The sequence below is a fragment of the Salminus brasiliensis genome, chromosome 4 (genome assembly GCF_030463535.1).
Source record: "Salminus brasiliensis chromosome 4, fSalBra1.hap2, whole genome shotgun sequence".
NCBI lineage: Eukaryota > Metazoa > Chordata > Actinopteri > Characiformes > Bryconidae > Salminus > Salminus brasiliensis.
The window spans coordinates 25,317,524-25,329,864 of record NC_132881.1 but is presented as its reverse complement, the minus strand read 5'-3'; the positions used below and the strand labels follow the sequence as shown (position 1 = coordinate 25,329,864).

The 12,341-nt window shown below is 42.0% G+C and overlaps 1 protein-coding gene across 1 annotated transcript in view; it reads right to left on the bottom strand.

The window, feature by feature from the left end:
- Nucleotides 1-3,585: 3,585 nt before the first annotated feature.
- The window catches only part of prkceb (protein kinase C, epsilon b), a 115,181-nt gene continuing 106,425 nt past the window's right edge, over nucleotides 3,586-12,341 (bottom strand). Inside the window, exons 14-15 of the mRNA XM_072677721.1 lie at nucleotides 7,173-7,319; nucleotides 3,586-4,382 (exon numbers count right to left, since the gene is read on the bottom strand). Coding sequence (XP_072533822.1) covers nucleotides 4,236-4,382; nucleotides 7,173-7,319 — 294 coding nt within the window. The 3' untranslated portion in view covers nucleotides 3,586-4,235. The remainder of the gene's footprint in view (nucleotides 4,383-7,172; nucleotides 7,320-12,341) is intronic.

The following is a 12,341-nucleotide window of genomic DNA, read 5'->3' as shown; positions in this document are numbered from 1 at the left end:
TTTTTAATAGGCTCCGAAACAAACAATCCACATTCACATCCTTTTGAGTACAGTACATTTGGCACACAGTAAAATGCGTACAAAGACATGATGTTGATGAATGGGCAGCAACAAATAAACAAACAAACAAACACCAGAGACGGCTGGCTTGCAGTACAATGAACAAACAAAGCTTCACAACAACAAAAAAATAAAACAACGAAGGAAAAATACCCACATATGAATATGATACGTACAGTGATATAATACACATAACTTACATTACTAATTTGCACTGTACCTCAGTATGTACATACAGAATACTCAGCCAGACACAGATAGAATAGCGTTCTCCTAAACGGTACTTCTTCAGACAGGTATATGTTTATTTTTGCTTGAACAGGTAAAGGTTTACAACAGCCAGAACGTGCATCCTAAACTAAGTAGAAGTAGTGAGCTGGAGTCCATTCTGGTTGTGTGGAGAAGACAACAGGTCGAGGCCTCCTCACCTTTGACTAGAGTGCAGTCGAAGCTGCGAAACAAGGTACACAAAGATACACAAACTGAAGGAGGGAGGGAAGGAACACGAAGAGAACCCAAGTCAGAAAGGAGTGAGCCGGAAGGCCAAAGCATGTCTGGACGAGTCTGAAGACTTGTAAAGAAGTTAACGGTGAGGTCTCAGCGTGGCCTTTTGGTCTTAGCACAGGTGATTTTGATCTTAGATCATAGAAACTGCAGGAACAGTGCTGTGACTGATACCCACATACCAGCACCCCACACTAACACACTGTTACCAGTGTACCAGTCAGTGTTCCAGCGGCGCTGAACGTCTGACCACTGATGGATGGGGTAGAGGGCCAATCAGTTGTGCAACCGAATGCTACAGTCAGTTATTTTATACCTGTTAAAAGGACAAGATTCTTGAGGAAAGCGCCAGAACCCCAGCTCTGATACATCAGCCAACAGATGCCATCAGCCAATGCTGGCCAGCATCACAATGGGAGTGATGAGAGGAGAGAAAGCGCCATCTACCCACCCAGAAAGAGCATGGGCAATTGTGCTCTCTCGGGCTCCGGCTGCTGACGGCGAATCAGCGGGCCCTGGGATTCACAACCCTCAAACCTCAGTGTCAGCGTCTTCAGTCTGCTAAGCCACTGGGAGGACGTCGGTTCAAAGTTTTCGGGAACATTTGCAGATTTTTCTAATTCTTAGAAAGTTCTTAGAAAACTTAGAAACCCATTTTTAAGGATGATAGCCATGTGCAAAAGTCTGGAGCCTCTGAACTCAATTAATTCATTAGGCCTTAGGCAGGTCTTAAAGAATAGTATTGTGGACTTACACCATTTACATCCACAAGCAGCAATGGTAGAACATACAGTGCATGGCAATTGGTAAGTATGAGGGTGAATCCACTAGCTTTGAGGTTGTGTGATAGCCTGTGACAAGATGGAAGATTGGATTTGACCAGGGATCAGCACATACTGGGAGTTAATATGACACAATGAGTCCAAAAAACCTAAGATGACAAGGGAGCGACTTCTACAAAAAAGGTCACTGGTTCTTGCAGTCCCTTGACCTTAACGTCAATGAAAATCTGTTGGTAGATCTTCATCATGCAGAACGAGAAGCATTCTGAAGTGAAGAGTAGGTGACAATTCCTGAAACAAGACCAGAAAGACATCTAGGTGGCTACAAAAAGTCTTTGCAGGTTGTGATCTCGGTCACTGAGCTCACCACAGAGTACATTAACAACTGCAGACTTACTGGACGTGCCCAAACCTTTGCATATAACACTCTTCAAAGTAAAGGTGGTTCTGATGGTTCTTCAGAGAGATACCATAGAAGAACCACTTGATGTTCCACAAGATCCCTGTTTGTAAAAGTCTGAAGAAGAACACTGTAAAGGTTCATCACACAAACAGTTCTGTATTACAAACAGGGATCTTATGGAAGCAAAAGTGGTTCTTCTATGGCATCCCTCAAGGAACCATCAGAAGCTCTTTTACCTTTAAGAATGCACCAATACACAGAGCTCTTAAACCTCAAAAACCTTTCACTTACACTCGCTTCTTCTGTCACTCTTCCAATGGGTAAATGTATCGCAGGCTTCTAGTCCAATGACATAATGATTTGAGTATGTAAAAATACACCATACGGACAAAAGTATTGGGACACCTGCTCATTCATTGTTTCTTCTGAAATCAAGAGTATTAAAAAGGAGCTTATCCTGCTTTTGTTGGAGTAACTGTCCAGGGAAGAAGGCTTTTTACTAGATTTTGGAGAAATCTTAGGAGGATTTGATTGCATTTAGCGAGAAGAGCGTTAGTGAGATCAGGACGATCAGGCTGATCACCACCCAACCTCATCCCCAACTCCCCACTCATCCCTTAAGTAATGGATTCCAGATAATTCAGTTCCACTGCTCCACAGCTCAATGCTGGAGGGCTTCTTGGCATTAGGCATGGCGCCAACAGGTTTATGTTTATCTGCACCAGAGAGTCCTATTCTATTGGCAATACCTCTCTACAAGCTGTGTGTGTATGTGCACTTGCGCATCTGGGTCAGTAATGGGTGCAACTTAAAGCAGCTAAATGTGTCTGTTAGAAGCGGTTCATGGGGGGGTGTCCAAAAAAATCTGAAATTGAAATTAAAAATGGGCATTTTAGCTATGTGAATAGACAGAGAGAGCGAGAGAGAGAGAGAGAGAGAGACACAGAAAGGAAGGAGGTGGAAAAAAAGCAAAGCGAATGAGACACTCATACACAGCATATTGCACATGGACGTTGTAACTTTTTTCTCATCGTCTAGTAAATACACACTATTATTGTTTGCATGACCATGCAACGGATGAGACCTCTATTACCAAAAGAGTTCACAGGCTAATATACAGGACATGTTCTATACACAGAGACAGACGTGAATAGGTGCTGCTGTATCTTCCCACACTCAGTCCTCGAGTCTTGCTGCATTGCAGAAGAGTTCAGCAGCTCAGCAACAAGACAATCCAGTAATAATAATAATAATAATAATAATAATAATCATTAGAATAATAAAAATAGATTTAACATAGTTTAAGTGACACTCAAAGGGTTGTCCACACGATACACCAAACCCGTCTCTCTCTCACACACACAAAAACACACTCACACACCCAGACCGACACATTCAGGAACACTTTGCTTGGGTTGAAGACAACACTGTTTTTTAAGGGGATAGACAGACATCCAGACAGAAGGTAGACGTTCATCAGAAGGTTCGAAATTCATCATTCCAATTTCAGTCCACTGACAGCTTCTGACTGACGCTCCTGTCAGACATTCAGACTCCAGAGGCCGCTCTCCTTCTGACTTTTCGGCTCCAGCTTGAAGCCAGGTAGCAAAGCTGCCCCCGTTCAATACGATACAATCATTGGTTGTCTGCATTTGGTTTTTCGCTTTCCGTTACAGAGAGGGGACGGGGGGAGCTACGTTGCTGACGTGACGTACAGCATGAGTATCGGATACAGTCTCAGATTCTACAGCAGTGGAGTGGAGAAGGTGCTGGAGTCCATACACTTCACTCCATTAGGACCCTAAAATGTCTCTGGTAGGACCTGTTGGTATGTAGTGTGTGTGTGTGTGTGTGTGTGTGTATAAGTGTGTGATGGAAAGCAACAGACTGCATGCAGTTGTAGTCACTGTAGTCACTGTTGAATATTCCTAATCTAGGACTGATTTTGCTCTCTATTTCTAACTGATGGTGGATTAATTAGACCAAGGTTTGGATGAAGCTAATGCTGACTCTCGATAGCTTACTAAAACGTTTCCACTCTAGACCACCTCCTTTACACACAGTGCTCATCGTCCAAGAACAGACTTGAGTAACATTAATAAATAATTATTAGTTATTGAATTATTATTCAAGCAGATTCTTGGACCAGCACTTTGACCCTCGGTCAAATTCATTTTTTATTAAACATGGTTTCTGCTTGGCTATATACTTCTACCACTGTGTTTGTTTGTATGTGTGTGTGTGTGTGTGTGTGTGTGTGTGTGTGTGTGTAAATGTATCTGCTTTTTTGAGCTGAAAGACTTTCCACTCTGTTCTTCAAAATGAAAAGCTTAGCATCGGTGAGCGAAAACAAACAGACTGTTGCGAACAGCCTGTAATCGGATATGGAGACGCTCACTGTAAACGGTCATCAGTCAGTTGATAAAGGTGAAAGGCCGCAGGTGTGCAGCAGTGGGAGCGGAGTGCCGGAGACGGAAGCCGCAGTTCTAGGACAGAGCCTCTTCGCCAAAGTAGGAGAAGCCTTTGAACTCGTCCTGGTTGATCTGCTTGATGATGGCGTCGTCTACGGGGGTTAGCACTGGCTCCTCACGGGTGAAGTCCTGGTCAAAGTTATTGACGTCCCGCTTGGTTTTCTGTGAGCAGGGAGAAAGAAGACAGGAGCTGAGTGGTCTCTCTCTCTCTCTCTCTCTCTCTCTCTCTCTCTCTTTCTCTCAAGTAGTATTACACAATATGAACAAAGTACTAATGTGGTTATACTGCTGCAAACACTCTTCAAAAACAATGTATCTAAGTGACTTGTGGACAGTCCCAGCCAGCCACCTATGTTAAAAGACTGGTTGAATATACAGTATCAGAGGACACTGGGGGTGTCCACCATAGTTAGGATGTCATAGGCTCAAATAGGTCTTAGTATGTTGAACTAATATGGTTTTGACATACAACAATAGTCACCGTTTGTGAATTTGGCGTCTGCCTTTAACCCATCTGTGCAGTGAATAGAGAGGGTGAAGGGCCTTGATCAAGGGCCCAACCACGGCAGCTTGCCGGGCCCGGGTATCAAACCCACAACCCTGTCATCATTAGCCCGGAGCGCCCGGAGCTCTAACCGCTAAGCCACCAGTGCTTTAGTCATAAAGGCTAGTAAGGCTATTTATTGGTCTTGCTAAATGAGTAAATGTGTGTGTATTAATGTACATTAACATGCTGTAGCTGCACACACACAATGCCATTGGTCCTACAGCTTAGGCCTCCCCTGGCCACAATATACAGTACAGTATACCCATGTGTCACCATAGCGTTCGGATTATGTGTTTTAAAGATGATGATCAGTGCACATTCAACCCAAGGTGTGCCCAAACTTTTGACTGGTACTGTAGGTTATGACAACGCCTGCTGCCTATGTCAATTTGATGTGGAATAATGGAGTCAGCTGACGCTGATACTTTGTTGGTTTGAAGTTGAGATGTTCAGTAGCCAAAATACAACGTCTTGCAAACTTTACATGCCAACGTCACAGTAACATTTAGTGGTATTTGAGACATGGTGACCGAAACCTGGCGTCTGCTAAACTTCATAATATTAACATTCACACAAGGTGAAATTCATATGTTGTTGGAGTTGTTGGGTTTAGATATGTAACCAAAATTCAACATCTGTCCAATGCTGGAGCTTGACGCCAACCCAGTGTTGTTTTTTGACTGGTGTGTGACTTTGACTCAATCAAAATTCAACGTCTGTTCAATGTTAGGTTTTGACGTGAACCCTTTTTTCATTTTCAACTAAAATCTTTCAATTACAACTGAACATCTCTCCGACACAAATGTTAATAGAACTACAGGCACAGTCATGCATGTTTGGAGTGTCATATAAAACACTGGGGAATACCAGAACATTCCATGCTTTTGCTGTAGCTTTTGCTGTGTTAGTGATCTGGAGTACAGTGAAATGGTAAAATGTGAAATGATGGGCCTCATGGATTGGGTTGAGAAACACTGGTGTCAACGGTAACGGCAGGGGTACATGGTGAGCTACCAGCCACGTACAAAGGCATGTACAAATACTTAAAATATGTCCTTACCTTGCTGTGAAGTTTCTTATTTTTTTTATTTGGTCTTAATTAATGAGAGTACCAGGCTGGCTAGCTGTCAACATGGGTCAGAACGTTTTTATGTGCAAAACCAGTGTGTAATAGTGTAGCCCCAGCCTGATCAGGGTGCACTATTGCCAGAGAAAATGGTATATTGAGTAATCTGCAAAACTAAAAACCTGAGGACTTCTATTCTTTCATAAAGTATTTGTTAGGTCAAGAGACAGACATTGTGGGTCCTGTCAAAATAAAAAAGCTATATATATATATAATTTTTTTTTTTTTTAAAGAGGCATCCATTGAAAGGCTTTTTAGGGAATGGAAGATGGCTGTTCCATAGCAGTGGGCACCAACTCTGCTCTTAAACATCCGCACTCTCAAAAATAAAGGTGTTACAAAGGGTTCTTTGAGCTGGTAAAATTAATAAATGAAAATGACATTAATTATGGTTTCACATACTTTGCCTTGAGAAGACATATCAAGCAATGTGATATGCACAGTATGGCAGTATATGTAAAGAGAGTCCCGCTGTTTCACAGATATTAGCACAAATACAACATGAGGAGAAGATGTACTGAAATCACTAATGGACTCTAATGGTCACGAAGAAAAAAAAAGCCTACAAGAAACAGGCTGACCGTAATGGCTTTGTGTTCAAAAACAAGACAGAACCAAGCGCCCGTATTGTTTGTCAGTCATTTACTTGTTTACTCCAATTAATGTCACCTAAACTGTAAGGCTATATTATCTATAAAAGTACAAAGACTGGATCATCTAAATATTGCCTGATACTCTCAAGGTGCATTAGGGTCCTCAGATCAGATCCAGGGCCTTGACTGAATTATTTAGTCCAATGAATTCACCTCTTAACAAGCTGCCATCCCAACTTCAATGTTTATAAATGTATCAGCAGCTGAATTGCCATGTGCAGACTCGTATATGAAAAATGTCAGCTATGGACATCCTTAAAAAATCCCTAAAACTAAGTAGTCTGATTTGTACATTAGACAAATCTGAAATCTGACAGTAGTTCAGAATGCGTCATACTGTTCATAGTCACTTCAAGTTCAGTTAATTTACAGTGGGGTTATAAAGTACCTAGCATTTTAGCTTAGTGTCTTAGAAATGAGATGTAATCTAATCTCCAAATGCTGGATCAGGACTTGATATTGACAGAATCTCAACACTAAAGACCCAAATTGGGATTGAGGGTAGAAATCTTGTTTAGGACATTCCTAAAACATAAGCAGTCACTGTATATGCACTGTATATGCACAATTACACAATTACATCAACACACACAGTCATTGAGTAACGGCCAACCCCGAATACTCACAATGCGTGGTTTGAAAGGTGGCTTTATCTTCCTCTGCTCCAGCAGCACCCAATCGATCTCTTTAAAGAATGGATGCACTTTAATGGCTTCCTCCAGGCCCTGGGACACCACACAGCCGAGGCGCTTATTGGGACTCTTCGTCATGAACTAGATGAGGGGAGAAAAAGAAGAAAAGGTTAGTGAAAGGGGGAGAGAGCATAGCGGATACAAATACAGTCTGCATGGATTACAAAATACTGTTCCTGAAACATGAAGCTCTGAATGGTCTCTTAGAGATGAAGAGATTTAAAATCCACCGAGTAACAGCATGCTCTAACATGCTATTACCATCTCTGAGTTACAAATAAACACTTTAAGGGACAGAGAGTGTTTTCTCACAATGCCCCTCAACCCTGGAGCTTCCTCTCTGCTTGAGAAACAACCCCTGGTTTAAAATCTAGACGAAACAACATGGTGTGGAACAATCACTGAGAAATTGCGATTGGCAAAAAAAATGAAAATGTGCAGCAATGCTTTGTGAACACACATGTGAAATCTAATGTTACATTGCTAGAACACTAAAATTAGCAAACAACCAGCATCAGCAACCCAGCAGCAACCCAACCCAAGTCCCTTGAAGAGAATACGCAACAGCAAGAACACAGACGTCATTTTTCTCTCACATTTTGTTCGAAATATCATTAAGAACATCAAATTCTGAACCCAGTATCAAATCTTGATACTGTTTGGACACACCTGGTTAAATACGTGCTGATCATCATCTTAAAAACATCTGGGCCGAATGCTAGGGTGACCATATTTTTGTTTTCAGAAAAAAGAGGACACTGGGTACACACAGGTATTCACTGTAGTTAGGATGTCGTGGCTAAGGGGTTTCAAGTAGGCCTAAGTTGCAGGACTGTGGCAGTGTGTGTGTGTGTGTGTGAGGGTGGAAATACCTCTCCAACCCTGCAACTTACTAACCTTTATGACCACATTTTCTTCTCTCTTTTAGTTTTATAGAGTGTTTATTTTTATGTTATACAAACATGAGCGGCTGCAACCGTAACAACTGCAATTTTCCCCCTGGGACCAATAAAGTATTCCTACGGTGGATATCTGTGTGTCCCCAGTGTCTCTTTTTTAAAAGCCAAAATATTGCGACCCAAGCATTTGCATCAAATGGTATTAAGGCAGCAATCTTCAGCATAAACGTTTGACTGGCACTGTAAGTTTTTGATAAACCACCACATCAAAAGCCTACGGTTTATTTGTTGGTCTACTGATGTTAGCGTTGTGTTGTGACCCTGCTAATTCTCATTAAAACCCTCTTCGGTGTTCTATATCTTTACGGTTTCCCCTGTTCTCGCTCTTCTGTCTCTCACTATTAGAGCCCATGCTGGCTTGGGTTATGGCTCTATTCAAATCCAGATTCCCCAACTGCCCCTCACCTGGTTCATGCTAATACCCTAAAATCTAAACCAAAACTTATCATTCTCATACATCTGTCTCCCATTACGCTGAGTTTTAATGCTAACATGTCCGCATAGCAATCAAGGATTATTTGTTCATGCTCATTCTTTGTTAAGTCGACATGTTTTCAACATCAGTCTTTGATCTTTACCGGTTAATCTGAATCAGGTGTCACCAATCTTATCCCCAAAGGGCCGGATTGGCTGAAGGAAACCATGTGGTTCCTCATGTTTAATTAGTTTTATAGTCTTAAAGAATTGATTATGTGTGCTTTTGTTGGGTTAGAGTGAAAACCTGTAGCCACATTGTGTGGGCCTTTGTGGACGGGACTTGTGACCCCTGATCTAAATGTTTCTGCTCACTGAATACTCTCTCTCGTAGTTTCTTTCATTATGTATTAGCTTTTATGCACTATTTAGGGACTCCGGTGTTTTTTGTGATCCGGTGTCGACCAGAGGAGGATGGATTCTACTTTTTGAGTTTTATTTTTTTCCCATGAGGGCATTTATTGCTGCCACTGATGCCACTGGGTTGCTTACTATGCAACCGGTTCAAGTAGAACTTGCTTTGACCATCTTCTTATATTCTCAGAGCAACATCAACACCACAGCCCTCCATGGTCTGAGAATCTGAAAACAGGAAGGCCTCCCATGTGTAATAGGGGAAGTGGTTGGTGTAGTGTGGTGGGTAGCAACAGTGCCCCTCTCTGTAGCAGACTATGGTTAAATTCCCTGGTTAGGAAAGCACACCCAATTACACCAATAAGGATTCCTGGGCAAGACTCCTAATGCTACATTTGTCTAGCTGTGTAACACGACTCAAATGTAAGCAGCTCTAGACATGAGCATCAGCCAAATGCTGTGAATGTCAGTATGTGAATTTTGACCACATGTCTCTGCTGAACAAAAAGAGCTCAAGCTGGTTAAGCTGGTTGAGTAGTTTAGCCCCTGACCAGTTAAATGGTTTAGCCGGTCTACAAGCATGATCAACCTGACCAAGCCAGACCACCAAACTGTTTTTACCTGCGTAATCAGCTTTTCAACCACCTTGACCATTAAAGACAAGTTTAGATCATCCGTCTTGACTTTTTTGTCAAGAAAAATAAAATAAATAAACTTTGTGGACATAAATACATTTACTCAAGCGGTTTAAGGACTGCCACTATGGGCCAGGGATTGCTGGTTTAAATCCCGGGTCATGTTTCCTGCCCTCAGCAGCCGGAGCCCAAGAGAGCACAACTGGCCCTGCTCTCTCCGGGTGGGTAGATGGCTCGCAATCTTTCCCCACATCACTTCTGTGTGGTGCTGGCCTGCACAGGTGTCTGCTAGCCGATGCATCAGAGCTAGGTACCCAACGTGACGTTGCATCGGCGGCGGTGGCAGTCCTCACCATCCCACTGTCGAGAGCATTATGTGCAATGGGGAGAGTACTAATGAGTGGGTTGGGTAATTGTCTACCTAAAATCTGGGATGAAAATTGGGTTTAATTTTTCTTTTTTTATAAATAAGTAAATAAATACATTTATTTGCATGTATTTTACAAATATTTTTGTATCCATTTAGGTTAGAAAGCATTCCCTGACTTTTTGAGACTGTTGCAACTAACCCTGTTACAGTAATCTATTACAATTAAGCCTGTCTGTGCTGTAAGTGTAACGTTTAACATTTAGAGGTGTGCAGAAATGTGCCTCACCCTCCTCATAATGTTGTATATGATACTGACTTGACTTGATTAAACCAAATAAACAGGCAACACAGGTCTTCTCGTACCTGTACACATAGATAGGGCAATTAACCCATCTATTAAGTCAATATGAATGTATTAAATATATAAATACGTGAGGATAGCGACTGCTGATCACCGTCAGTGGGTGACGTAACATCAAGTCGGGTGGAAGGATGACATGGAGTGACCACAGGTCATGTGACCAAAGTGCCAGTGAGACAGATCACAGTGTGACCTGGCTCAGTCCAAGAAAAACACACCACCATTCCCACAAGAAGGCCAGGGACAGCCAAAGTAAATCTTGGACATGTGATGGAAAAAAAGCAAAAGGCACACAGCACATACACACACACACACACATCGATGGGTTGTGCACAAAACAGGCAAACACAATAAGACATGTACCCCCCCCCCCCAAAAACACACTGACATACACAAACAAATACAAATACAAGCAATGGCTTCTGGGACAAAAGTCACACATGTCTTAAAGCAAACACACACATACACACACTCATCACTGCTGATAAAGGATGAGACACAGTGTTGGACCATCTTCCCCGAAATCAGCTTTTTGAGATTACACAAGACAAACCCCAGGAGAGAACACACACTGTTCTTTTCCCACAAGAAGTGTCACTTCATCCAGCCCCCCCCCCCCTCCCTCTTCCCCTCTCTCTCTTCCTCTCTCTCTTTTCACTACTTTCCTTGCTCTCTCTCTCTCCCCCCATCACTTTCACTGTGGCATTCTGAACTTGTGCCAAACTCCTCACTTAACTAATCAGCGCAGAAAAAGTGAGAAAGGCAGAGAGAGCAAGAAAAATACTGGCATGCGTGACGAGGGTGAGGAAAAGAGTAAGCCCTGTCGTAACCTAGTTCTTACACCGATTTTACGTAGATAAAGGGGTTGTAAATGTGAAATTATTTGTATTAGCTTTTGTATTAATTTACTTCCTTTTAAACAGACTAGCAGTAAGTTGTTATCCAATTACTTCCCTAAAATGGTTTTCTAAAAAAATACAAGAAACTTTTCCCCCGCAATCTACATCATTTTTCATTTTTTAGTTCATTTTACTTAAAAGCCCTGGCAGTTTGCTGCCTAACTTTGTACTATTTGAGATCACAGGACTTTGTACCATTGTAAAGTTATTTAATGGACCTAAATGTCAATAAAAACAATGGAAAATTGGGAGTGTTCTAAAACTTTTGACCGATAGTGTACATTAATACATGAATAACATTTATAATAACTCATTTAGCAAGACCAATAAATAACCTCACTAGTCTATATGACCAAACCATGACCTTTTAGTTCAACATACAACTAAGACCTACTGAAAACCCCCCAGCCACAACATCCTAACTACGGTGGATACCCGTGTCTGTGTACCCCTGTTGCTTCTAAAAAAAATATGGTCAGCACACATTCAACCATGTATGTCCAAACAAACAAGAGAGAACTTTTACTGTAAAGATTTCAGATCTTGTGGTTCTAGTGGTTGGTGTAGCGCAACAGATAACACCACTCCCTACCAGTAAGCTACCACAACATGCGAGAGGCTGGGGTTCTATTCCAGATCTAGGTGACTATGCTGTGCTACACCAATAAGAGTCCTTGGGCAAGACTCCTAACACTGCATTGGCCCACTGCTGTAATACGAGTAACCTTGCAAGTCGATCTGGATAAGAGCGTCAGCTAAATGCCATAAATGTAGATCCCATTTGAACAGATGCCGGTAAACCTAAATACAGTCAAGGTAACAACAATTTCTCATTTGGAAGAGAGCAGTTGGGATCTTCTAAGCTGGTCTGAGGAACAAAGCTTGGTTCCAGATATCTTCTGGATGCCCCCATTAGCCAGTGCATAGACGTGTTTAATCCCATCAACAGCTCACCTGATTTACCAAAGGTGCTGGATGATAACTATAAGTAACACTAGACTCTCAATAGGAAAACTTTGGAGATGTTCTAATGACCACAGTGATGTCAATT